At 51.9% G+C, this 27,895-nt stretch overlaps 1 protein-coding gene across 1 annotated transcript; it reads left to right on the top strand.

The window, feature by feature from the left end:
- Window positions 1-264: 264 nt before the first annotated feature.
- On the top strand, window positions 265-25,186 carry lonp2 (lon peptidase 2, peroxisomal). The gene is made up of 15 exons (XM_088614201.1): window positions 265-788; window positions 4,275-4,503; window positions 5,438-5,569; window positions 6,207-6,329; window positions 6,426-6,592; window positions 7,013-7,107; window positions 9,247-9,505; window positions 12,206-12,347; window positions 15,453-15,603; window positions 16,071-16,197; window positions 16,946-17,079; window positions 19,642-19,775; window positions 20,505-20,712; window positions 22,521-22,711; window positions 23,662-25,186. Exons 1-15 carry the CDS (start codon window positions 280-282, stop codon window positions 23,881-23,883), a joined length of 2,823 nt encoding a protein of 940 aa, XP_088470327.1. The 5' UTR covers window positions 265-279; the 3' UTR covers window positions 23,884-25,186.
- Window positions 25,187-27,895: the final 2,709 nt, after the last annotated feature.

Below are 27,895 nucleotides of genomic sequence, written 5' to 3'. Positions count from 1 at the left end.
TGTGAATCCTGCGCACTGTTGTGGCACTGTTTCTGTTAGTGGATGTTTTGATATTTCATAACGTTAGACCCTTATATTATATATTCGTATTTATTATTTAACAATTGTTATGGGGGGGTAGGACAGTGTAGTGACTAAGAGTTTGGGACCGACAGATTGTGGGCTCGAGTCCCTGCAGACAGCTGCTGCAGCTTGAGCGAAGTACTGGACACCAGTAGCCCCAGTCCGCCCTGCTGTGTAAGTAAGTGGGGAGCAGCGGTGCTGTAGGGGGATCCCGTGATGGACAGGTGTCCTTTAGCGGGGAGTCCTGTGCTCAGGAGCAGCCTCAGCGTCTGGGGGCCGGCTGTGACAAGCGCGCCCCCTGCCGATCGTCTTGTCTCCGGAAAAGCGCAGGCTCTGGCCCCGACAGCTTGCCGTAGTTCCCGCAGCTTGTTTTCATTCGTCTGCGGCTGGTCGTCCGATGTGGTGACAGGCAGCAGGTCGACAGGCCAGCGGCGAGGTGGGAACACGGTCTGCGCGTACCGGAGGGCTCCAGGGCTACTCGCCGCTCAAGCCATGACGTCTGGCGGCGGGATCCGCATCCCAAGCCGCCTGCCGCTGCTCCTGACGCACGAAGGCGTGCTGCTGCCGGGCTCCACGATGCGCGTCAGCGTGGACACGGCCAGGAACATGCAGCTGGTGAAGAGCCGGCTCCTGAAAGGCACCTCTCTGAAGAGCACCATCATCGGGGTCATCCCCAACACCCGGGACCCCGAGCACGACACGGACGAGCTGCCCAGCCTGCACAGGTACGCTGGCACTGGGGCCCGGGCTGCGGGCAGCTCCGCTGACAACTCCGGGAAGCCTGTTATGCAACACCGCTGTTGTTGATGTTTGATACAGTCAGTTCTGTTTTATAAAAATCATTTTAGCTGGCGTAAAACTGTTCCAGAGTATTTTTTCGGCTGTTTCAGGTTACATTTGTACTCTACTGGCTCAGCTGCTGCTCTGCGCCTTCATCGAAGGCTACCGGAGCAGGTTTTTCTAGCTTCATCTACTGCTGGTATCTTAGCGGGGAAGACGTGTGTAAAGATATTAAAACGTTTTTTTTTTGTTCTTAGTTTGAAATGAGGGTGGTTTGTCGGTGCTGTGGTCAGTGGTGTTTCCAGAAGGCTCGCTGGTACTCGGGCGGACTTTGAACTTGACTCTGCAGCAGGTCCGCCAGCCCGTGGCGTGAGTTCTCTGCTGTCGTCTTTCTGCACGAAATTAGACATTTTTACAGCGCACGTCTGTGTGGTTGCTGTAGTTTGGCCTCTTTGAGTTTGTCACTAGGATACCAGATCGGATCGTATTCGAGTTGCGTGTTTGTTGTTGAAAAGCGAGCTCGTTATCCGTTTTGACCGTCAAGGTTGGTCTGCGCGCACACCTCTGTGGCCTGTGGCCGTGCTCTTCAGGACGGCTTTGGCGACGGTCAGAGAGGTGTAACGTTCTCTCTCTGAAATTTAACAATGCTAATCAAGCACCGGTATCAGCCCAGAATACACTGACCGGCTTTGTAGGTTCAATTGCTTTTAGTTTAGAAGGAAGTTTAAAACCCACCCCTTTCTCAGAGTGATGTGTAATAATCTTTCATCAAAACCCCTCTCTCTCTCCCTTATCTCACTCCCCCGTCTCCTCTCAAATCAAATCAATTCAAGGTGCTTTATTGGCATGACCGATGAGTACAATCAGTGTTTCCAAAGCAAATAAAAAATAAAATTAACATGAAACGAAACTAAAAATAAAATAAAATCTACAGACATATTACAGATATAACAAAGACATATCATAAAATATTTACATATACTGTAAACAGATGGAGCATTATTGGGAGACAGACTCACTGTGCCTCAAGCTGTGACAGGAGATCACATATTGGGCTGCCAATTCAACTGAGTTCCCTTCTCCCTTTCCCAGTAGGATTGGGACCCATTGTGATTCTGGCAGGTGTGGGAACTCTGGGATTAGATTTCTGAATTTAGGGAAGAATTTTTCTCTAATCTTAGAATAAAACAGTGCAGTAGGAAGTGCACCTCTGTCTCTATTTCTTCCCGCTGACAGTGGGAGCACAGCCAGTCCTCTCTGGGCAGCCAGGTCTGCCTGTGTCGCCCAGTTTCTATGGCCAGGCTGTGGTCACTGAGCCTGTACTTGTCAGGGTCTGTTTCTGTTTGCTGTTTCTTATCTTGGTCAAATATTCGGCTAGTGTGTTTTGTCTGTTTAGGGTTCTGTAGCATTCCAGTTTATGTTGTGTTTGTGTGTGTGTCCCAGTGTGTGAGATATTGCTGTTTGATCTGTGCTGTGATGTGGTTGAGTCTGAGTTGTGGTGCTCTAGCCTGAGGCTGGCTGGTGTCGGTGTGGCTCAGGCCAGTGAGCCTCAGGACCAGCTGGCTCAGGGGGCTCTGTTTTGGGCTCAGCAGGGCTTTGTGGTGGTAGGAATTTTGGTTGCTATTTTTTAGGTTTAGCCAATAGTTTAATACTCTCTTCTGTATGTTTATCAATAGTGGGTACTAGCCTAATTCGGCCCTGCACCCGTTGTTAGGTGTTTTTCCTCTGTACACGGAGGGTTTCTACAGATCTCCATGTGCAGAGTTTCTGTGGGGTGTTTGTCCCATTGAGTGTACTCCTGGTCTGTGAGGGGACCCCAAACTTCACTGCCGTATAGGGCAATGGGTTGGATTACACTTTCAAATATTTGGAGCCAGATTCTTGTTGGTGGGTTGATGTTGAAGAGCCTCCTTCTTATTGCGTAAAAAGCCCTGAGTGCCTTCTCCCTCAGTGCCTTCACTGCCAGGTAGGGCTGGGCGATAATTCGATAATGATAATTATCGCTATATAATTTTCCTCAATATAATTTTAACAAAAGTTCGATAAATGGTCGATAAACATGTTTATGCTTTGCGCGTGAGCACAAAATACTGCGCAGGTGCGCGTGCATGTTGCAGACTGGGCAGCTAACGTGCTGTTGTTTACCCACACGGTGGTGGCTGACAGGACTGTAGTTAGAGTGGAGAAATGAGCGACACTGAAGCAAATGTAGTGCTGCCAATGACCAGCTCGAAGGACGATGACATCGTCGATAGAAAAGGCCATTCAACTTTGGTAATTTGGAAATATTTTGGCCATTTACGATCAGACGTAAAACAGAGCACTTTAAACTTTGCAGTCTGTCTGAGCCATCTTCTATGTGTTTTATCACACTGCAGTATTTAATTTTTCTATTAAGATATATTCATTTTGCAAATTTTACTCATGCATATTTTTACATAAAAAAGACTTGAATTCTCTTAGATTTGTTTAATGTGTCTGCTGTTTGGCAAGTGTTTGTTGTGTTCTTAAAATAAAGAGTTGTTTAATTTACCAATTAACTGTCTGTTTTTTTCAACTTTCACTCAGGAGAAAACATCTGCCTTTAAACTTGAAAGAAATAATGATTTGACATTTATCGTGATAATTATTGATATCGACTGATATGAACATTTTTATCGTAATAATGTTTTTGGCCATATCGCCCAGCCCTACTGTCAGGTCAAAACTCCCAGAAGAGCTGATGGTGAGACCAAGATATGTGTAGCTGGATGTGTGCTCCAATGTGTTGTTCTTGAGTGTGAATTAGTACCTGTTTCCCTGAGGTCTGGCTTTCTTCTGGAAAACCATAACTCTGATCTTGTCCAGATTGACTATCAGCACCCAGGTCTGACAGTACTGCTCCAGCAGTGCCAGGCTCTGCTGTTCTGGGTCCAGATTGACTGTCAGCGCCCAGGTCTGACAGTACTGCTCCAGCAGTGCCAGGCTCTGCTGTTCTGGGTCCAGATTGACTGTCAGCGCCCAGGTCTGACAGTACTGCTCCAGCAGTGCCAGGCTCTGCTGTTCTGGGTCCAGATTGACTGTCAGCGCCCAGGTCTGACAGTACTGCTCCAGCAGTGCCAGGCTCTGCTGCAGCCCCTGTTCTATGGGCGACAGCAGGACCAGGTCATATGCGTAGAGCAGGAACTTGATTTCTGTGTTGTGTAGTGTGAGACCAGGAGGTGCAGACTGCTCCAACATTTCTGCTAATTCGTTGATATAGATATTGAACAGTGTTGGGCTCAGGCTGCAGCCCTGTCTCACCCTTGGGTGAAGAATTAGGTCCTTTTGTTTCCTATTTTCACTGCACATTTGTTCTCTGAATACATTGATTTGATTATGTCATAGACTTTACTATCTCATTCACTATCACCCCTCTCTCACTCTCTCACTCTCTCACTCTCCCCCCGCAGGATTGGCACAGCAGGCCTGGCGGTGCAGGTTGTGGGCAGTAACTGGCCGAAGCCTCACTACACCCTGCTGATCACGGGCCTGTGCCGGTTCCGCCTGGCCCAGCTGCTGAAGGAGCGCCCCTTCCTGGTGGCCGAGGTGGAGCAGCTGGACCAGCTGGAGGGGCTCTCCGGTGCCGCCGACGGGGAGCTGGGCGAGCTGTCCCAGCGCTTCTATCAGGCCGCGGTCCAGGTCGGTGCCGTCACGGGCGGTAACAATATGCCAGCAGCCATATAACCTGCAACTCCCAGCTGGCAGCCCACTGGAGTCCTGCAGTGTGAGCCTGGTCAGTACCTGGATGGGAGACTCCTGAGAAAGCTAAGGCTGCTGCTGGAAGAGGTGTAAGTGGCCCAGTAGGGGGTGCTCACCCTGCAGTCTGTGTGGGTCCTAATGTCCCAGTATAGTGATGGGGACACTATACTATAAAGAGGCGCCGTCCTTCGGATGAGACAAAAAACTGAGGTCCTGACTCTCTGTGGCCATTAAAAATCATAGGGTGCTTCTCAAAAAGAGTAGGGGTATTACCCTGGTGTCCTGGCCAAATTTCCCCCTGTACTTTACTAATCATGGCCTCCTAATAATCCCCATCTATGCACTTCATCACTCTGTTCTCCTCATACTGGTGCACTCTGGCTGCCATCCAGGTAGGGCTGCACATTGGTGGTGTTAGTGGGATTCCCCATTACCTGTAAAGGGCTTTAATTGGAGAGTCCAGAAAAGAGCTATATAAGTATAAGCAATTATTCTTAACAATCTGCAGCCCAGGGCTCATCACGCAGGACAGCTGGTCAGACGAGGAGTGAGGCACTGCTTTAAAGTTTGAGTTAGGGAGGCCAGATTGTTTGAGCACAGGGTGGTGTTCAGCCAGGACAGAAAGGCTAATGCCCCTATGGTTACAAACAGCCCTGGGAACTTTAATGATCTCTTCTGAAGGATAGCATCTCCTACAGCACAGAGTCCCATGCCATGGGGAGAGAGCGCCCCCTATAGGTCTACAACAGAACCTGCAGCAGCAAGTCGCCCATCCCAGTGCTGACCAGCCCGGGGTGCGAGGGGTTGGCGCTGTATTCCTGGCTGTGGCGCTGTCCGGGACAGTGTGAAGTCTGATCGCACATCTCTCCCTCAGCTGGTGGACATGTTGGACATGTCCGTGCCGGTGGTGGCGAAGCTGCGGCGCCTTCTGGACAGCCTGCCCAGGGAGACGCTGCCCGACGTCCTCGCCTCCATGATCCGCACCTCCAACAAGGAGAAGTTGCAGGTACTGCTCTCGGGGCGCAACAGCGCTGCCACGCTCCCAGGGAGGGGGGGAAGCCGTGTGAGTGAGTCGGGGGAGGAGGAGAGGCAGACACTGGCTGGGGCTCTGGGACCCTCTGGTGTGGTGACCCCAGTGTCTGGGGGCTCTGGGACCCTCTGGTGTGGTGACCCCAGTGTCTGGGGGCTCTGAGCCCCTCTGGTGTGGTGACCCCAGTGTCTGGGGGCTCTGAGCCCCTCTGGTGTGGTGACCCCAGTGTCTGGGGGCTCTGAGCCCCTCTGGAGAGGTGACCCCAGAGTCTGGGGGCTCTGGGCTGTGAAGGGAAAGTGACCCCGGTGTCTGAGGGCTCTGGGCTGTGAAGAGAAAGTGACCCCAGTGTCTGGGGGCTCTGGGCTGTGTCACAGTGATGACCAGGTGTCTGGGGGCTCTGGGGAGGTGACCCCAGTGTCTGGGGGCTCTGGGCTGTGTCGGGGAGATCTGGGCTGTGTCGGGGTGATGACCAGGTGTTGGGGGGCTCTGGGGAGGTGACCCCAGTGTCTGGGGGCTCTGAGCTGTGTCAGGGAGATGACCAGGTGTCGGGGGGCTCTGGGCCCCTCCGGGCAGGTGACCCCGGTGTCTCAGGTTGCCGTGTGATCAATGGCAGGTTCTGGACGCCGTGGGGCTGGAGGAGCGCTTTAAGAAGACCCTGCCCCTGCTGTCGCGGCAGATCGAGGGGCTCCGGCTCCTGCAGAAGACCAGGAAGCCCCGGCTGGAGGAGGACAAGCGGGTGAGCCTCTCCGGCGCCCCCTCGGACCCCCGTACCCCAGTTTGATCTCCCCTGATAAACTGGAAACTGTCTCCTGCTCTGTCTGCCCTCTCCCAGCTGCAGCCGGTGCGTCGCGGCAGCCCCTTCCCCGGCCATCGCTTCTCCCTGGAGGACGAGGACGAGGAGGAGGAGGACAGCGACGACATGGCCCTGCTGGAGAGGAAGATCCGGGGGGCCAGCATGCCGGAGCCTGCCCTGCGCGTCTGCCTGAAGGAGCTGAAGAGGTAGGCTTACGGCCCCCCCCCCGAACCCGCTCCCCAGCGTCGCAGAGCTCGGCCGAAACGAGGAGCGTGACAGGGACAGAAATGCACAGGCTCGCCAGAAAGCAGGGAGAATGTTTTACCTGTGGAGTACACCTGTGGTTTTCAGACGTTTGCCTATGTGAAGGAACAAGCAGCAGGTGATTCCTCCTGGCTGGAGAAGGCTGTTTTTTCTTCTTTCCTCCTCCGGGACAGTGAGAGAGAGAGGAGTTTATTTGCCATATCCACATATACATTGGGGTTCTTAATCCACCGTTCTCTCGGGGTAGTTCACAGTACGGTAGTGTGGGACAAACCTCTGCTCCTTCCCCTGCTCCCCTCTGCCTGAGCCCTTCCTCCCTGTGGGAATGTGCCGCCGGCTGAGGACTGTCTCCCTGCCCGCAGGCTGAAGAAGATGCCCCAGTCCATGCCGGAGTACGCCCTGACCCGCAACTACCTGGAGCTCATGGTGGAGCTGCCCTGGAGCAGGAGCACCACTGGTAACGCTGTCCGTGCCGCTGCCTGTCTCTCCCTGCTCTCGGCCTTCCTCTCTCCTTATGTCAGCCTGGGCATCTCTGCCTGGTCCTGCTTGGCTGTTCAAACGGTGTTGAGCAGTAGAAGGCCCTGCAGTGCCACTCTCTCTCGTTTGTCTTTGTGTTTGAGTGTCTTCCGCTCTCTGTCTGCTTGGCGGATGAAAGCTGCTGACGTGTTTGCTCAGCGGGTAAATGCAGTATTGACTGTGGCCACTAGGGGGAGGTATAGCCCTTTCATTCTTAAAGCACAACAGTCTTGAAATGCAGCCATGATCAGTCACTTGAACCACCTGGCAAAGGCTTTGGAAGACTGTGAAAACATTTACAGACCCCTGAAATACCTAAAATAGAATCCCTGAGAATTCATACACAGAATTTCGAAAAAAAGCTGCGTTGGAGAATCGGCACTTGTTCACGCCCGTTGTTATGAGGGATTGTCCAGAACGGCAGAAGAGAAGGTCTTAAATTGCGTGTGGCCGGCGCTGGGGCACTGGGGACAGACTGCTGCGGGCTGTGAGCTTGTGAGGCCTGCTGCAGGCCCATGAGGGTGTGTGTGTGGACTTTGCGGACTGCTGGTTGGACCTGTGACTTTGTTGCCAGGGAGCGTCATGGCGTTCCTGACCTCTTGCCTTCAGTGGGAAGAAGGCAGGAAAGGGTCTTGTGCCAGCGGCCAAATCGGTGGTCTGGGTCTGTAATTCTCCTGCAGTGGCTCCACAGCCGAAACGCTGTGTCTCTTTCCCTTTCCTTTCATGTCCTTTGCCAGTTCATCCTCTGAGCCGCCAGAAGGGGGCAGCGCAACCGCAGCGCAGCGGGGAGAGGGTGCTGCCACACACTTTGCCCGGGGCGTGTGTGCTGGGGGTTCTCCACCAGGGGCAGCACGAGCACGGGGGGGGGATGTCGGTCTGTGAAGGTGGGAGGGGGGGGTTGTAGGCATTCCTGGAATAGCAGGCAGTCGGGAGTGAGTGTCTGGGCCTCCCAGGTGTGGTTTCCATGGAAGCTGCGGACTGTCTGAGGGGAGGCAGAGTGGCAGTGTGGCGCAGGGTCAGTAACTGGAAGGTTGCAGGTTCGAATCCCTGGTGACACACTGCAGTTGTATCCCTGAGCAAGGTGTTTGAGTGAAATACCCAGCTTTATTAATGGATCCAAATGTTAGTGGCTTTGGATAAAAGACTACAACCGAACACATTCTTAATTCGAAATAATTAGTCGTTTTCTGTGATCACTGTACAGCCCTGTTGTGGCCTCCCCCCAGGGGTTGCTCAGTGACTTTGCCCTAGTTCACAGCACCTCTCCGGTCACGTGGCCTGGCGGTGTGTGGGCGCCCCCTGCTCTCTGTGTGGGCGCCCCCTGCTCTCTCTGTGGGCAGAGGTGCTGGGCTCCTTGCCACGCGCCTGGCTGCCCTGTCAGTGAAACTGGCACAAACGGGTACAGGGGCGCTGCCGTGAGCCGCTGTTCGGGTTTCAGTTTTGCCGTGCGCCAGACTCCCCCGCGGTCTGACAGCAGCGCTGCTAGGCTGTGAATGCAGCAGGCGCGGGCAGGGAGGGGCACACGCCCCTTGGCTCTGCTCTGCTGCAGCAGTCAGGGCAGCTTGGCAGAGGATTGTGGGACGAATCGCACGCCGGCACTGCTGGCGCCCAGGCCGAGCTCGGGGCCACGCCCGCTCCCCGCGGAGCTCTTGCGCTGCTCCAGTCTCCTGCAGCCCCCCTGCCTGCGGCCTCCTGTCTGAGCCTCTCGGCTCCATGGCAAGAGCCGGGCTGGCGGGGGGAGGGGGGGGGCAGTCTGCCCCAGAGGAAAGGCCTGCCGAGACCCCCTCCCCCCCCAGGACTGAGAAACTGAGAGGGCGCCCAGCCGGTCACAGCCCTGCGCCTGCAGGGGGCAGAGCAGTCTGGGATTGCCAGTCCAGGCAGGAAGCTGGGCCTCATCGAGAGGGTCAGGAGGTCACAGCCGAAGGCCTGGCCCAGAGGAGTGTGGGCTGTCCTCCTCCTCTCTCCCTCTCGCCTTTCTCTTCTTTCAATAATAAAGTGTCTTTTCTGTGGCGAAGATGAGGGTCCCGCGGGCGAAGACCCGGTTAACCGCGCTGCCCCTCTCCCTTCTCCCCCGCGGCAGACTGCCTGGACATCCGCGCGGCCCGCGTGCTCCTGGACAGCGACCACTACGCCATGGAGAAGCTGAAGAAGCGCGTGCTGGAGTACCTGGCCGTGCGGCAGCTCAAGAACAACCTGAAGGGCCCCATCCTGTGCTTCGTGGGGCCGCCCGGCGTGGGCAAGACCAGCGTGGGCCGCTCCATCGCCAAGACGCTGGGCCGCGAGTTCCACCGCATCGCGCTGGGCGGCGTGTGCGACCAGTCCGACATCCGCGGGCACAGGTCAGCGGGCACCGGCCGCGGAGCCTCGCGCACGGGCTTCGCCCTCTTTTGTGCCAGTGCCCAGCGACAGGCCTGGTATCGGCAGAGCAGGTTTTTCTGGGTGCTGTCGGGGTCCCGGACTTTTAAAATGTGCGCGTGGGCGACTCGATGGAGCTCAGGTGTTCAGATACCCCCCCAAAGTTTTCATCAGGTTGATTTTGGGTTGACGGTGCTCTCGGCCCTGAAACCTTTTATAAGATGACTTTATTGGCCATATACAATTTCTTGTATTAGGAATTTGTCTTTACACAGACCCCAACCTGCTCTCCATGAGACACACAGACAGGGAGAGAAGCTGGGGGTCAGAGGGTCAGGGTCAGCCATTTATACGGCGCCTCTGGAGCAGTTGGGGTTAAGGGCCTTGCTCAGGAGCCCAACGGAGTAGGATAATAATAATAATAAACTTTATTTTATATAGCACCTTTAAAGGTGGCTTCTCAAAGCGCTTTACAGGATGACAGCAACAATAAATAAGGAGAATACACAAGATAAAACACAATTACAATATATAGAGGAGACCATGGATGGTGGTACTAAGAAGAGCAGAGGGGTGAAGAATGGAACCAGTTAAGTCAAGGCTTTTCTGAAGAAGAGGGTTTTGAGTCTGGATTTGAAGGAGTTTAGAGAAGGTGACTCTCTGATATCCTTGTGGAGAGAGTTCCAGAGCTTGGGGGCATAACAGGAGAAGGCCCTGTCGCCCATACAATGTAGATGGGCTTGGGGCACAGTAAGGAGAGCAGAATTAGAAGAGCGGAGGTTGAGAGGTGGGGAGTAGGGCGATTAAAGTTCAGACAGGTACTGAGGTGCCAAGCCATGCAGAGCCTTGTAGGTGAGCATGAGGATTTTAAAGTCTATATGGAATTTGACCGGAAGCCAGTGCAAGGACTCCAGGATAGGAGCAATGTGAACACTTGCACTAGACCTGGTCAGGATTCTGGCTGCTGAGTTTTGAACATACTGCAGTTTAAGAGTAGATTTAGATACCCCAGCGAGTAGAGCATTACAGTAGTCAATTCGAGAGAACACAAATGTGTTGATCAGCTTTTCAGCCATAGTTAGTGATAGCATAGGGCGTAGTCTAGCAATATTTCTGAGGTGAAAAAAAGATGTTTTGACAGTATGCTGCACATGTGGGTCGAATGTTAAGCCAGAATTGAATATAACCCCAAGGTTTTTCAATTTTGATTGAAGCTCAAGTACAGAACCATCTACAAATAGGGTTATTGGCTTTATGAAGTTGATGGGGGGTGCCAATAAGCATGACTTCAGTCTTGTCGCAGTTAAGATGAAGGACGTTTTGAGTCATCCAAATTTTTATGTCAGAGATGCAATTAGATAGAATAGAGACAGCCACATCAGTGTCAGGTTTGGTATGGATGAATATTTGAGTATCGTCAGCGTAAAAATGAAAGCTGAGGCCATGTGATCTTAAAAGCTGACCAAGTGGGAACATGTAAATGCTGAAGAGCAAGGGGCCCAGTATTGAGCCCTGAGGAACACCAGACTTAACAAGACCAATTTCAGACCTGTACCCATTAAGAGAGACAAAGTGACACAGCGATCAGTGAGGTAAGATTTGAACCATTTGAGAGCAGTGTCAAAAACTCCAAACACAGTCTCAAGATGAGAAAGTAAGATGTTATGGTCAACATTGTTAAAAGCAGCACTGAGATCAAGAAGGATGAGTATGGAAAGAGAACCAGAATCAGCAGCTATTAGAAGATCGTTGGTGACTTTGACCAGGGCAGTTTCTGTGCTGTGAAGTTGACGGAAGCCAGATGGGAGGGGTTCGAAAAGGTTGTTTGTCATGAGGTGGTTATGTAACTGAAGTGTGACAGCCCGTTCTAGAATTCCTCTGCCGGCCGTGGGATACGAACCGGCAACCTTCCAGCCACATCGGGGACGGGGACGTGGATGTGGGATCCGGGATCTGTTGAGTATATCTGGTCAACAGGCTTAATAAGTCCATGTTAAAGCCAATACTTGGGGAGATGAAGTCTGTCTTCCGTGTGATTATTCCCAGTGTGTGGGGAGGCGGGGAGCTCTCTTGCCTTTGAAGTGGTGCCTCTTGTGCAGCAGCTGTTGAGGCAGAGGTGAGGTGAACTCCGGGCTGGGCCGGGCCAGTCCTGGCCGTGCCCCTCTGAGGTCAAACGAGGGGGGGTGACCTTTGCTGTTTTCTGCTCTCCCGTTTCGCACGCAGAGCTGCTTTTAGAGACGAGGTGCGCTGTAATTGATGTTTTCAACTAGCTGCCTGCATATATAATTATTCATAATTGTACGGCTCTGTGAATCTGGTCAAGACTCCCTCAGACAAACAGGGTTTTTTTTTTATATTCTTCCTGTTTTGTCTTTTGTTGTTGGACACTCCAGAGATCTGGCCCTCTGTCTCCTGCCCACACACACCCCCCCCAGGTGGGGGGAGGGCCGGAGTGGACGGGCAAGTCACTGTGTCCTGGCACCAAGACAGTATGGGCTCAGTCTAAATAACAACAATAAATTAAAAGTGCAGTATTTAAAATCTTTCCTGTGGTTGAGCTTTACGGGGTCAAGTATAAATTTACGGGGTCAACAAAGAGACCGGTCAGCCCCACACGCGTGGGTCTGGCCAGTTGGTTGGCCCCTGGAAGCTCATGGCCTCCCGTCTGCCCCTCTCACCCACAGGCGCACCTACGTGGGCAGCATGCCAGGCCGCATCATCAACGGGCTCAAGACTGTGGCCGTCAACAACCCCGTCTTCCTGCTGGACGAGGTGGACAAGCTGGGCAAGAGCCTGCAGGGCGACCCGGCCGCCGCCCTGCTGGAGGTCAGACTCTGGGCGGGGGGGGCGAGGGTTCGAGGGGGACAGACTCACAGACGTGTCGCTGTGCGCAGTCACACGAATGCAGACGGTATCCTACAGTGTCTGTTCCCCGTCACTGAGGCAGAACAGGACAGACCCTCGCCAAGAAGGCCGGCTAGTTACTGTGCAGGTGGGGCCTTTCATCTGCTTGTCCCCGTTTCCTTTCTGCCAAAACTGCAAAAGCCTTTATTCCCTCAGAACACAATCCCTGGTTATGAGAGCTGAGCCATTCAGGAGCAGTGAGGAGGTGAGGTAGGGTCGTGGAGGTGTGCAGTGCTCAGGGACCTGCAGCACAGAGATCAGTGCCTGACAGCAGAGCTTGTCCAGCTCTGTCCAGCTCTGTCCAGCTCTGTCCAGCTCTGTCCAGCACAGTCCAGCACAGTCCAGCACAGTCCAGCACAGTCCAGCACAGTCCAGCACAGTCCAGCTCTCTCGCTGCGTTTCTTGACTTCAGGAGAGTCTGTAAGCAACAGGCCCCAGAGCAGCCTGGTTTGTCTTTTCACTGGTTCTCTTGATGATTTTCTTGTGCTTTTCAGGAGGTGTGGGGTTTTGTAACTGCTCTCTGGGGGAGCTGCTGAAAGCAGCTTTCACAGATGAAAAGCAGCAATCTTTTTTCTCCCTCTACTCTTCAACACCTGGGCTGTTTAAAATGTCCAAGAAAACAGAAAAAGGAGCCAGACGCACACGTGCCAATTATGTGCACATTCCCATCAGAATTCATTAAAATTAATAAGCTGAAATTGAGTGTAAATGTGCATTAATTATATAAATAAAATACTTAATCTAATTATACATTTAAGGAAATCACTGTAAACACTAAGTGTGTCTTACGGTGTTCTCTAAAGAGATAACAAGTGTGATGTTTCCAGCACCTGCTCTGGTTTGGCTTGTACACACGCCTGCAGGTGATAAACCCTGAAGTGGATTGAAGTGCTGTGCAGCTGGACTGCATGTGATACCGCGGGTCAGCTGGACTGCATGTGATACCGCGGGTCAGCTGGACTGCATGTGATACCGCGGGTCAGCTGCCGCGTGTGGCCGCTGGCGGCCTGAAGTGATTTTTATTTTCGGTTCAGACAGCCGCAGTTCGGGATTGCAGAACTTCAGCTGATCTCACTGCCACGTTCCCATTCCCGTTCCGATCCGGGCCCGGCTGAGGAAGCTGTCTGGGAATGCAGGCTGCGGGAGGAAGGGACAGGAAGGAAAGAGGAGGGGGAGGAAGTTCCACCCAGCCCGCGTGCGCTGAAGCAGGGCTGTGCAGCACCTCGTGTCTCCCCACGGTGGGGGAGAGCACGGGCTCGGTCTTCCTGCAGGACAGGGGGCACGCACACCCTGCAAGCTCTCTCTACGGTCACTGCTTGCACCTCTGAGGACAGAGGCTCAGGGCTCCCCGAGGGCTGTTATGCGGTGGTTGCCAGTTCAGATCCCAAACTCTGCCACACAGTCTCGTGGAAGATCATGTCTGCCGCGTGACTCCTTATCTGCTGCGCTGCAGTAGTGAGAACAGCTGGGTCCGCTGAGAGATCAGGCCCTCCAGGGCATCAGTCTGAAGGGCCACAATGGAGACCTTTGTTTCGCTTTCTCGTGGCTACATTCATGACGGAGTGCAAAGCCGGCAGCCCTTGACTGCGCTGTTTGTGCTCTTTTATTAAAGGGCATTAAAATAGGACAGACACCCACCCCCACACGCTCGTAGGAAATGGCTTTCTGTTTTTAGACTTCCTTCCACTCTGGGAGTGGCCTGTCGCTGGAGGTGCCTGCTGTGGAGGCCTATGAGTGCCATGCTGGGGGGGATGAGGAGTCTGGCTGGGGTCGGAGCTGCCTTGGGGGGGTTGGCAGGGGTTTGCCCAGCTGTAAATCGCTGACAAAGGGAGCCCTGTGTTTGCTGGCTGTCTCCTTCATCATTGTCCCCGGCATCAGTGAAGGCTGCCCGCCAGACACTAACCAGGAGCAGAGCCCTGTGTTTAATTGTGGAGCTGGAGGGAGGGGCGCGTTGCCTGCAGGTGTTTCAGGAGTGAAGCCTGTAATTAGAGCCATCCTCCCCCGTGTTGCTGGTAATTATGATAATGATGATGAGCTGTAATAAGTTAGTAAGCCAATGAGCATATTCTCCTCCTGTCCCCCCCCCATTCCTTGTCATTGGACTGCTCTTGTTCCCCCCCCCGCCTCTCCCTGCCATTGGGCTGCTCCTGCTCTGCTCCTGTTGGGCAGCTAGAGCCTTGCCTCTCTTGAATGGGTCCCTCTGCTACTGTTTGACAGAGAGATTTCTTGCCATTGGACCATTATGGTTTGAGCTGCTTTGATGACCCCAGAGGAAGCACCATCGCAGTGGTTTCACCGTGATGGTGTGCGACAGGAGCCGTGGTGCATGAGTACCAGTTGCACTGACGTGCTGAGGCTCCCTGTGTCAGACCGCCTGGGGTGTGTAGGTGCTGGAGCTCTCTTGTGAGTGGAAAGTCTGGGATTAGTGTGCATGGTCTGTATGTACAAGCTCAGGTCATTTGGATTGCAAAGTTCCTGAAAGTTGGGGACACAGTCGTGCAGGCAGACTCTGAAGAAGTAGGGCCCCCAGCTCCTGTGTGGGTGCGAAGTGGGGTACAGCAGTGGTGTCCCCCCTGGGCTCCTTGGCCCTGGGCAGTCTGCAGAGCTGTGGTCTGTGGTTGGCTGCGGCTCTGGCTGGTCTCCCTACGGCTCGTCCCGCACTCTGTAGATCTGTCTGACCCAGCTGCCCGGAGGAGCCCCTGTGGCCAGGGGCCCTTGGTCCTTCACTGGTACCCGGCTGCAAGCAGGCCCCCTCTCTTCTGCCGGACAGCCCAGGGGTGTCGAACAGCGATCCCCAGCTGTGCTGGCCTGTTGTACGGGTGTGAAATACTTGTTTAGTCAAACTGGCGTATTTCAAGTGACCCATAGTGATTGTTGTGATATGCAGCTCTTTTATTTAGACGGATGTTGGGGTGTTTTTTTTTTCTTGTTAATCTTCTCAGTGTGCTGTAGATGCCTGTTTTGGATCCTTTGGTGAGACAGGCGCTGTATAGATTACCTTGGTTGTTTTGTTGTTGCTGTTGTCAGGTGCTGGACCCCGAGCAGAACCACAGCTTCACCGACCACTACCTCAACGTGGCCTTTGACCTCTCCCAGGTGCTGTTCATTGCCACGGCAAACACCACGGCAACCATTCCACCTGCACTGCTGGACAGGATGGAGGTGCTGCAGGTGCCAGGTGAGGGTCAGAGGTCAGGGGTCAGGGGTCAGAGGTAGAATGCAGAATGGCTCTGTTCAGGCCCACTGCTTGCCAGTTTGTGTCTTCTGTTTTCTCTGGTTTGGGCATTTTGCCTGTTAAAATAAGTCTTAGAGCTTATACCAGCATCTTACATTTCATAGCTTTTATTGAGCATTTAGAATTTTGACAGGCTCCGCACTGCCGATGGGGGAGAACAGATTTTGAAATCCAGACGTTGAAGGCTGCAGGCCTGTCAGATGTGTGGCTCTATTTATATCTACCTGTGTCCTAGGAGAAGGGCTTAATTGGTTCAGTTAAGTGAATAACGGGATCAATTAACTAATTAATGAATTCAGGTGGACTGAAAGGCTGCAGCCCCGAGGGAGCCCAGCTGTGGGCTGTGTGCTGCTATTTGCAGTCCTGCGATCGGGAAGCAGCATGTCATATGTGTGTGCGTGTGTATGTAGGATACACCCAGGAGGAGAAGATTGAGATCGCTCACCGACACCTGATCCCACACCAGCTGGAACAGCATGGCCTCACCCCTCAGCAGGTCCAGATCCCGCAGGAGACCACTGTAGACATCATCAGCAGGTCTGTACGCTGCAGGGACTGTGAGACGAAGGGGCAGGGGAGATGCTAACTAGAGCCTGAAGGAGCATCCAGTCTGAGTTCACATGATCGTGAAGCACAGACAGCACAACGCTGCAGTGCTTCTTCTTGGCTCACGTCTCTTTCTCTGTGTAGAAAACGAGTTCTCTTAGTCAGATTCGCTGTGAGAAAGGCACAGTGAGTTTATTATGTATGCATACAGGAATTAATCGGCCACAGGAGTTGTCTGTAGTCAATTCAAAGTTCAAGCTGGGACTTTCCCATTTATATAGTCAAGCAGTTACACAGAAACAAGCACAAGGGAGGAAGTGTTTCCTGAAGACCGATACCACTCCAAAGAAGTAGTTAACATATTTGTGCAATAGGGCATTAAGGAAAGATATTGCAGAACAAAGACAGCTTATTTACAACTCCAGATATCCACCCCCCACTAGTCCTTGAACATTATTTTTTTTCCGGCGCAATTTCAGCTCCGCAAGTCTTATCTGACAACTTCTGTTACTCCTCAGCCGGTTTCTCTGCCCAACTACAGCTGAGAGCTCCAGTATGCTCTTAACTCTTTCCTTCAGGTGTCCCTCCAGCAGGTGATGCTACTGAGAAAGAACCCTTAAGGACAGTGGACAGTGCTTTCAGTTTCATTGCGTGCTGGCAGTAGGAGCAGAGGAGTGGGAAGGGAGCACAGTGGCGCGGTGTTGGTGATCACGCTCCCTGTGCGCGTCTGTCTGGGCAGGTACACCCGGGAGGCGGGGGTGCGCTCGCTGGAGAGGAAGTTCGGGGCCATCTGCCGGGCTGTGGCCGTTAAGGTGGCGGAGGGTCACAAGGTCGCGAAGACTGACCACGCCTCTCCTGGGGCAGAGACGGCAGGTCAGTTCCTTCTCTCCAGAGCGGCAGTGAGATACAGTAACACAGCCTTCTGCACACAGCACAGTGAGGACATCGCCTGCAGCACACAGGGCCTGGTTACAGCACCGGACATTTTCAAAGGCTTTGACATCCCTGTGGATGTCTTCAGAATCAACAGTGAGCCACAAACCAGGGGACAGCAGTGGAGACTATGGGGAATCGCATTTAAAACTGAGAACAGGAGGCATGTCTTACACAGTGTCACTACACAGAGGGTTGCAGGAGTCTGGAACAGCCCCCCAGCCATGCTGTTAAAGCTCCCGTCTGGGATTGTTCTGGAGAAACAGTTGGATGAGATCCAGGGATCAATTAGCTTCCAAACACCAAATGAGCTGAGCCGCCCTCAAGTTTGTGAGCTTGCAGGCGTTGCTGTGTTGTCAAGGCGGCGGTGATGGCAGGGTCCGGGAGGGTCTGGGGGGCTGGTTGTTCGTGTGAAACACAGGTGACATCGCCACACTGTGCCCTGAGCCGGCAGCCCCCCCCGGTCCCTTTCAGTTTCACACAAACCTTGTGCAGTAGGGGCTGGCAGTTAACGAGGCCGGAGTTGTGTTTGTGGTGCCGGCAGGGCTGTTGCATGTGAGGGGCCATATGGCACTCCCCCCCTCCTCTAAGAGAATAGAGTCAGAAGAGAGCGGCCCAATCCCAACCCCCCCCGTGTGCGCTGTTGCCAGGTAACAGTGACATCATTTGATGGCCCAACAAAGCCTACTATGGAGACCAGTGTCGACTCCTCTGGGCTCCAGTGTGACTCTGAGCAGCTGTCATGTAGTCACCCCCCCCTTCCTCACCCCCCTGTCCATTTGCAGAGTTTATCTTTCTGACACTCTTTTTTTACCTCACCTTTGCTGTCCACCTTTGCCTCTGTGCTCTTCCTGTCTGCCTGAGAGGCTCCTGGAGTTGGGTGTGATTTAACAGGAATGGGGGCGGGTTCAGGTTAGGGTTAAGCCCCTCTGCTCAGCGCGACATGCGTGCGAAGCCTAAAGAGACTGGCTGGGTGACACTGGCGTGCGCGGGGAGTGTTTTTACTCTCCCTGAGAGCTTGCCCTCTCTCTCACCCCTTGGCCGAGCTCCGGCGAGCTCTGGCTGTGTGCTGGGTGAATGCTCGTGCTTGTTTTGAATAGGTTTCTTCTTATTTACATCCACTTGTAAGCCCAGTCACATAAGGGGGAAGCAGCAACCAGGAGCGTGCCGAGTGCAGGGGTGCCTTCTTTTGGGGCGTCTTTCTCTCGGCCGGGAGCAGGAAAGCAGTGGCCCTGCTGGGTGTAGTTTTCCCTAAGGAAACACACTGAAGACTCCAGCTGCAGTGTCCTGCCTGTCCTGGTCAGTGACTCAGTGCGAGCTCAAGTAGGAGGACGGATGTTGTTGACATCGTCCCGGTCCTCTTTGGGCTCACTGATCTGAGTCCTGCAGTCGTGCTTCCCACAAGACCTGGTGACACTGACTCACAGAATTAGGGCTCATGTCCAACTTGGCCAGGAGAACTTGGGAAGGTCCTGCTTTTCCCAAATGTTTTCCCAAATCCCCCCCCCCAAAAAAAAAGGGCCGGAGTGGTGGCTCTGTGGCTCAGGATCTGCGCCTGTGACTGGAAGGTTGCTGGTTCAAATCCCGTGGCCGGCAGAGGAATCCTACTCCGTTGGGCCCCTGAGCAAGGCCCTTCACCCCAACTGCTCCAGGGGCGCCGTGTAAACTGACCCCAAGTTTCTCTCCCTGTCTGTGTGTCTCATGGAGAGCAAGTTGGGGTATGTGAAAAGACAAATTCCTAATGCAATAAATTGTGTATGACCAATAAAGTGATCTTATGTAGCCTGAAGCCCCCATCCCATCTCTCACTAATCCATCCAACGGCTGATCATGTACCAGGGTTTTAGATGCTACTGTTATTCATGAATGTGGGGATGTTGATAAGGGACCAGGCTGTCTGTTCAGTGGCTGCTTGCTGACCGTTTTCCAGATCTTATTGTCACTTCTGAAAAACTGCATGCTTGATACCCAGACCAGACACAAGCTTTCAGGAGAACAAGTGTGCACATGATCCTACCTTTACTACTCTCATTCTAGTGCCTAGAATATGTCACGCTCTAGAATATTGTGTACTTGCTTCACATAGAATACTGTGTGTTTATTTGCCATGATACAAAACAAAATATTCCTGTTGGGAATCAGTCCAGAGAACAGCAAGCAGATGCATCCCAGTCAAGCAAACAAGCAGAGCAAGATCATCATCTCTGAGTCTTCACCCTCCCTGCTTTGCACCCTGTCTCTTCAGATTCCAATTCAAAATGTTATTGGCATGCCCGATGATTTCCAGTGCTACCAAAGCAATCGCAGTTAGCAAAAATAAAAACAAAATTACAACAAACAAAATTACTTGCAGACATTAAAAAAACGTTTTCTATGGGTCTCTCTATCCTTTGTCTCTCTCACTGTTTCCCAGTGCACAGCAGTATGAATAATGGCTCTAGTGTCATAACGTGGCCTTGCAGTGATACAGAACTCTTTTCTTGTCTGCGTGCCTGTTCACAGGCGGGGAGAAGGCAGATGGCAGGGAGGAGTCTCTGGCTGGGTCAGCTGACCTGGCCCTGCCCCCTGAGATGCCCATCGTGATCGACCGCCATGCCCTCAAGGACATCCTGGGGCCACCAGTCTTCGAGATGGAGGTCAGTGCGCTGTGCGTCTGAATGGGGACAAAACACCGAACACAGACAGAAGCCAACCGTTGGTCTGCATACATTGGCCTCCTGCTTCGAGCTGTCCTGCACACTGCAGTCGGAGGGCTAATGCACCTTAGCAATTTTGGGCAGCTCTGGGTTCTGATCGTGAGCTTTGTACTGAAAGCATCTAGTCTTTCTAGTCTCGCTAGTCTTCCTGGAGCTTTCAGGGTTCCTGTGTCCGGTACTATTGGAGAGGCAGGGACTTCCCGATAGACCGCCTGGGAGAGAGTCACACAGCCTGGGCTGGCCTGAGGTTCTCCAGTTTTCTGACTCCGGGAATTTTATGAGAGCCACCTGCTGGCCTGAGACCCGGCATTCCCTGAGCGGCAGTGTGGCCTTGCAGGGCCGCCCCGCTGGGAGTCCGAGAGGGGGAGGGGGTTCTGGGAAAGGCCTGGCTTCCCACACGGAGACTGGAACGTGTCTGTCTGGCCGGCGGGGGGAGAGGAAGGGGCAGGCAGGTGTGGATCAGGGGGCGTCGGCACTGATCTAGAGCTCTGATGCACCCTTTGCATTTCTCTTGACTTTTGAATGCAAATATGACTTTTACCCCTGGTTTAAATATTATCCCGGTGTTTTTTTTCCCCCCACACATCACGCAGCTGCATAGACATGCGCCGGCACGTTGCCCAGTGCATGCTGGGGCGTGTAGTCTCACAGACAGTCTGTTGTGCGCAGGTGTCGGAGCGGCTCACCCTGCCCGGTGTGGCCATCGGCCTGGCCTGGACACCCTTGGGTGGGGAGATCATGTTTGTGGAGGCCAGCCGCATGGAGGGGGAGGGGCAACTGACTCTAACTGGCCAGCTGGGCGACGTCATGAAAGAATCGGCACACCTCGCCATCAGCTGGCTGCGCAGCAACGCCAAGGCCTACGGTCTGACCAATGGTGAGCCGGGCAGGGGGAAGGATGCTGATAGAGACTGTTGCTTCACAGCAGCATTTTGGCTTTTTAGTTTGCTGCATGCTCACATGGGACAGACAGGCCCTCGTGCAGGGGTAGCTGATACCAGAAGGGGTGTCATTACTCACACCAGATGGGTAATTCGCTTTGCAAGCAGATACAGGACATGACAGAATGCACAATACAATTTACACAGCATGAACCCATTAACAAATAAAAGACCTATATGAGATGAGAATGAAAATAAAATACATAAAAAGGTTAAATATACAGGGTATTGTTCAGATTAGGCTGGATAATAGTAAATAGGGGTTGCAAAAACAGTGAACATAAGAAATGACTGAGAGGTTAATGAATAATTAAAATAAACCATAATCCCCCAACTGTAAAGATTTTGAGTAGAGTAGACCCAAGCGGTCTGAGTTCTCTGTTCTCTGGCACAGCTTTGTTGAGAAGAGTGGTATCTTTTAGTCTAGTACCTGACTAGTAGTAGCATTCAGGCACACTGGGTTAAACAAATATTTATTGATAATGACAATACACAAACTAAACAATACACACCATACAATATGCAAGTTACATTATTTACAAACAAGGCGTCTCACAGGACTACTTTTTTAATGTTAATGTGTTTAATGTTTTAATTACTTCCTGACCAACCAGAAAAACCCAAGAATGCTACCAACTATTCAAAGATTCACCTACACAGGCCAACAGAGAGAGAAAACTGCCTTCTAAGCCAAACAGAATGGAACCTAGAGTTAAATCTCATACTGTAGATCTGGATGCTACAAAGCATAATGGACCTATTTCCTTGTTCTAAAAATGCTCCCTCTAATTAGAAGAGAGTTTTAATCTAGGGATTCTCTGGACAGACATCAGAGCTTCCTAAAAGCAACAGAACGGCAAGCTCTCTTCACAAAGTTCAAATACTGAACTCGAATCTGGTCTTTATGGAAGGTCTAGACAAGGAGCTCTCACCTGGTACACACTTTCCTCTCTCTCCTGTCCTTTTCTCTTCTCTCTGCTCTTGTCTCTCTCTTCTCTCCCCTCCTCTCTCTGTCTTCATGTCCTCCTCTTCTCACCTTCCTACCTGCTAACACAGAACTCAATCAAGGTAAAGCAGGCGATGATCAGTGTCTCACACCCAGCACAGCTCAGTAAACACCTCAGTTCCTTTCTTGCTCTGAAGCTCCCTTGAGAACTGTAAATGTTGAGACTAGCCAGGTGTTGGCCAGTTGTATCTAGATTCTTGAAAGAGCTCAACAGCCACTTCCAGTAACCTTATCAATAGCCCTGGGAATAAAATATTAACTTGTGTTTATTGCTCTTGAGACCAGGCAGTCTGAATGGACCCCCAGGTTGAAAGAGCTCAGACTCACAGTGCAAGAGGTGGTCATGACAGTCAGTGGTTATATTGGCCTCCCACACTGTTTGATTGACGTACTGTAGCTGTTGTGCACCAGTAGCTTTGCTGGCTGCCTTCACAGTCCTGCTCAGCCTGTTTTCATTGTGTGTATTAAGGTTACCGAACCTGGCTGCTGCAGTGAATGTCAGGAGAGATTCAATAAAGGTTCTGTTGGAGAAAGCCATCATTGTAGTAGACACGTTAAAAAAAGTGGAGTTCTCTCAGGAATTGACAGGTTCAAACTGTTTGAATATTGTTCACGGTTGAAAGTTTAAAGGTAATTGCGGAGACTGAATGGTTTTAGTTTTGCCACTCCCCAATGCATTGCGCCCTGCACAGCCCAGAGAGTGTGGTTTACGGGAGCCCTGTGTCTCTGTGTGACCAGCTGTGGGCGGACCAGACCCCCTGGAGGGCACAGACATCCACTTGCACTTCCCGGCCGGCGCGGTGACGAAGGACGGCCCCTCCGCCGGCGTGACCATGGTGACCTGCTTGGCCTCCCTGTTCAGCGGCAGGCTGGTGCGGTCGGACGTGGCCATGACCGGAGAGATCACCCTGAGGGGCCTGGTGCTGCCGGTGAGTGGGACGCAGCGAGTCGGGCAGCCCTAGCGCGTCTGTCTGACAGGCCGGGACAAACGCTGAATCACGATCGCCCAGACGTTCAGCTGCACGCGTTCCTTGTTGAGGAAGTCCGCCACACCAGGCATTAGTCACGGAATCCACCCAAGAAACCAAGCAGCTCCAGCAGAGCCGGGGGACTGAACCAGCTGTAGTGAGGACTGACGTGGCCCAGGTGTTAGAGGGCAGGGCTGGCGCTCCGATCTGCAGGAGCTGCTGAGGGCTGACGTAAGGAACCTGGGAAAGACTGGAGCTGTTTCCGGATGTCGCCCTCCTCCCCCTGGGCAGCTCAGTGGATGTGGAGAAGGGTTGAGTGGAGCCCGGCGCAGCTGTGTGTGCGAGAGTGTGTGCGGGCGTGCGCCCTCTCTTTAACGCAGCTGCGTGATCCGTGCCGCGCGCGGGCAGGCCCCGACACGTGCTGGCATGAGGAAGAAGGCTGTGCCTCTCCGCGTGCTCGTCGGCAGTCCTGCTTCCAGCGGGGCGAGCAGAGCACCACTCCGAGGCACCAGCCTCCCCAGCTGGGACACGTCAGCTTGTGCTGCCTCCCAGCACTGCTGGTGCAGCTCTCTGTGCTCCGGGGTGAAAACTGTGACTCGGCGGGTTTCTCTCGAGCAGGGACAAGCGGGATGTGCCTCGTAATCTTTAACCTCCTTACAACACGCGTGTTTAATTGCTGCAGGAAGACGGGATTTGTATTTCTGTTCAGCTGCTGCATGCACACATCGGTGCTGTGGCCAGGAATGGTTCTGCTTGGTGTGGATGCTGCCTTATTATCTTTTCCATTTTCCTTTATTGAAAGTTCATGAAATGGGCTCTGGATGCGAGGATACGTCACGGATATCATTGCTACGCTTTCATTTCCAGCATTCTGCCTGTATTTTTGACTCTGCGCTTTGTCTTTTCAACAGGTGGGAGGGATTAAGGACAAAGTCCTGGCTGCGCACCGGGCGGGATTAAAGCGAGTGATCATTCCCAGGAGGAACGAGAAGGACTTGGAAGAGATCCCGGCCAACGTGCGGGCGGACCTGGACTTTGTGATGGCCAGCCGTCTGGACGATGTTCTCAACGCGGCCTTCGACGGCGGCTTCCCTGCGTCTCATCTGCACGCACAGATCACCAGCAAGCTGTGACCACAGCATGCGCCACAGGGGCCTGCGCTGAGCTGGACCAGTCACTGCACTGTGTACCCACTCAAGCTCCCACGCGCAGTCACAGAGAGGTAGATGGGTGGATGCAGAGAGAGAAAGATTGACATCAGATACATTTTATGTCAATACAGAGATTTACGTCAGGTGGTGATGGCAGACCTGACACGCACGCACGCACACGCACCAGCCCAAAGTGATGGCAGACCCGACACACGCACCAGCCCAAAGTGATGGCAGACCCGACACACGCACCAGCCAAAGTGATGGCAGACCCGACACACGCACCAGCCCAAAGTGATGGCAGACCCGACACACGCACCAGCCAAAGTGATGGCAGACCTGACACACACACCAGCCCAAAGTGATGGCAGACCCGACACACGCACCAGCCAAAGTGATGGCAGACCTGACACACACACCAGCCCAAAGTGATGCCACACCTGACACACACACCAGCCAAAATGATGGCAGACCTGACACACACACACACCAGCCAAAATGATGGCAGACCTGACACACACACACCAGCCCAAAGTGATGCCACACCTGACACACACACACACCAGCCCAAAGTGATGCCACACCTGACACACACACACACCAGCCAAAGTGATGGCAGACCTGACACACACACACACACGCACCAGCCCAAAGTGATGGCAGACGCGACTAAAACGCAACAGACTGATGAAACCAGAGAGCGTACATAGACAGCATCACTAGAGCTGAGCCCTGAGTTTCTGCCAGCAGCAGTGTCAATAATTTAACTCTCCTTGTCATGAAATACTCAGTCTGCAGCCACATGAATTGCTAACCAGCGGTAATGGGTTTGGCAGCTGACTGGGAGCGCTGGGCAGGGTCAGGTAATGAGATACTGCTCCTGAAGTGCTCTTACCTGCTTGGCCATTTATTGCTTTGCTTTGAAGAGGCAATGCTTATGTGTTTCAGATGTTTGAAGAAATGTAATGAGCAGATATCGAAGCAGTGCACGGTGTTCGACTGCGCTCGGGAACACCATGGCCGGTACACAGGAATGTGATGTTGTAATGCAGCAGATTTTCTTGTTTTTTTTTAAAAGAGTGAGCACTTAATTCAAAATAGAAAGCTTCTATTTTCTGTGAATTCTATGTGAAATGATTTTTTTTCTCCCTAAAATTGTGCTTTATCCAACCTAGATTTAGTGCAGCACTGTGGCCTGTCTTCCAGGTGTGATAAATTGAACTAGACAGAGCTAGGACTTGTTAAACAAAGCACTTTAGTGACGAATAAAGGGTATAATTCACAATCTAAGGTGTTGGTGATCTGAAGAGAGCCGTGCCGGCCTGTGTCTGCAGTGGTGCTCCTGCTGTAGCCCTTCCACCTGGCCAAGACTGCTGCCGCACTTAGGATGCTGAGAGTCGGGGCTGTGGCTCTCCAGCAGCAGGGTTGGCATACCCAGGTGTAATTCGGGCTGGGGAGAAGGGTGAAACCGGAGCCCAGCAGGGAGATGCACGTCTGGACCGAGACGGATACATTACAGCTCCCTGCAGGCCTGGTGCTCGACAGCCCACAGACGGGGAGAAACTCTCAAGGCATGACCAAACCCTCCCAACAACTTACACCTGCCTCAGCTCAAAAACCAAACACTGCACCTGCTTGTAGTACACAGCCTGGCTCCAGTACAAAGGGTGTGTAGTGAACATCACTCTCCTCCTGCAGCTGTGGCCTGGGAAGGGATGAGGAGACTCATGGTGAAGATTCAGTCTGATAGGGTTCAGTATAGGTTTTTCAGCTCTTGTCTAGCTGATGAGTTCTGGAAAGGGTGGTGAGGGGTTGATCATATAGTCATGGACTCATTTAGATGTTTGCAAACTGCAAGCAGTGGTCCCTGACGATGGAAATAGGGTTGTGCACCCCTGGCTTTAAATAGTTTTTAAGGGCAAAGGGGGACTAAGAGTGATGCATCCCGGCCCCTCGCTCTCCCAACGCTGATGGAGAGAGGCTTAACGATTGAGGCCTACAAGAACACGTCCAACAGGAAGGACCTCTACAACTGCACACAGAAGTCACACTGTTCACAACTAGCACAAAGATACATGTGCAGAAATGCACAAGAATGCAGCCTGCCTCTGGGGTAAAACTTGTCAATTGGGGGGAAAAAAAAAAACAAGTTTCATCTTTAAGCACCAGTTTTTAGTTATTATAGTTTTTAAGATACACAAGTTATGGTGATACAGTGATGCTGAGATGTATTACCTTGTGGAGCCTAGCCAATACCAAACCTGTTAAAGCATTAATAATGCAACACGTTCTTCAGTACAGGATCGCAGGTACTCTTTTAAACTTGTGCCAAGAAGTATAGGAGACAATTACACACAGGCTTGATTGCAGCTGTCTTTTAATGTAAACCAGGCTTGTTACACGCCACGCCCCTGCCGTGTAGATCCAACAGCTGTATGGATGGTGACTCGTGATACAGAAGGTAAGCCTGTATGAAGTTATTTGCATTTGTTTTCATCCGTTGTCCCGCGCTAGCACACACACACACACGCATACACACCACCCTGACTCTGTAGGGGGAAAATAATCAAGAAGGCTAGATTCATGAACGGCTCAGGTTTCCCTTTTAAGTGGAAGCAGAGCAAACCGCATGTCTGCCTTTCCAACACACTTCTGTCAGGAGTTTCACACCGGCAGGTTGGAGCAGGGTCCCTCTCACAGAGATACTGACTTTCTGGCTGCCACAATGCTGAACAGCTTGGCTGTACTTGTTCTGCTGCTTCAGCAAGGCAAGCCAGTACAATCCCAACATCTCCGCTCAACATACGAGTTCCAGCAACAGTTTTGTAAAAACACATTGGAAAGCAGGTGCACGTTTTGTACAAAATGCTAAAACTGTTTTAAATGCTTCAGCTGCCCCTGGCCGATACTTGGTACTGGATATTTGGGAACATGGTATGGGCACTTTCCAGAAAACAAGACCTAGCTTTCCCACATTCCTGCTTAGGCTTTGGAGGAAATGCTCAACTGCATTTACAGGTTTATGTTTCAATACGTTTGTTGTCCGTTACGACGCACATTGACACACCCAACACGATTGTGCAAAATCCTTTTAAGATACCTCCTGTTAAACTGGTAGGAGCCACTATCGACAACCATGCCGTTCAAATGTTATCTGCTTTAGAAATAAAATTTGAATAAGGAACGTCCTTGTCACTATATTTAAAAAGCAGCATTTCTCCTTTATAGAGTGAAGAACTTTGACACTCTGCACCTTTGGAGATGGTCAATGATGTAAACTTCAGTATATAACTGACCATCTTTAAAAATGTTAATTTGACTCTTTCGAATTTAAATCATTTACTTGAAGGTTGTGAAAGTTACAGTATGCCGAAGCTCATCTACAATAGAAATATCAAGTGGGTCACATACAATTACAAAATCAGTGAAGAATGTTGCTTAAACTGGAACCCACGTACATACACAAATGTTTTAAGGTGTGTGTGATAAGTTTATTACTAATAATTATTAAGATTTTAATCAAGGGAGCAGAGAACTGCCTTTAGGAGGAAATTGACGTGCCAGAACTTTTATATTGGATTTACCAAAGTCACCCTTGCCTTTATTCTCTTGCGTTTTAAACTTGGGTTCCAGGAAAAATAATCCACATAATGACAGATCACAATCACCGTATTAGTTTAAATCCATGTGCTTAATAAGTTCTTTTTTTAAAGGATCAAGAGGAATTTATGGAAACCCAGGTAATTTTTTTAAAAACTTTTCATGCGAGCATGCAATTAAAGATTGAAGTTTTTTCAACAGATTAACAATCAGCTGGACCTGATGTTTATTCCTTAGAACTAACAGATAACATAATCTCTTCCCCATTACAACATCCTCCTGTTTCAATTGAAAGCTTCCTCATTAGTCACAGTCTCACCATACCTGCTTGGCAAATTCCCCAGGTAGCCTCCCAGTTAATAAATAAAATAAAAAAGCCTTAGGAACAAAAACA

Source organism: Lepisosteus platostomus, chromosome 20 (genome assembly GCF_059453375.1).
Source record: "Lepisosteus platostomus isolate fLepPlt1 chromosome 20, fLepPlt1.hap1, whole genome shotgun sequence".
NCBI lineage: Eukaryota > Metazoa > Chordata > Actinopteri > Semionotiformes > Lepisosteidae > Lepisosteus > Lepisosteus platostomus.
This window is presented reverse-complemented; position numbering and strand designations above follow the sequence as displayed.

What these genes read in the sequence shown, in the direction of transcription:
- lonp2 (XM_088614201.1), top strand. Translation starts at nt 280, where the DNA reads ATGGACAGGTGTCCTTTAGCGGGGAGTCCTGTGCTCAGGAGCAGCCTC. An exon ending in GAGCTGCCCAGCCTGCACAG is followed by an intron (nt 789 to 4,274) that starts GTACGCTGGCAC and finishes CTCCCCCCGCAG; the next exon opens with GATTGGCACAGCAGGCCTGG. An exon ending in CACCAGTCTTCGAGATGGAG is followed by an intron (nt 19,776 to 20,504) that starts GTCAGTGCGCTG and finishes TGTTGTGCGCAG; the next exon opens with GTGTCGGAGCGGCTCACCCT.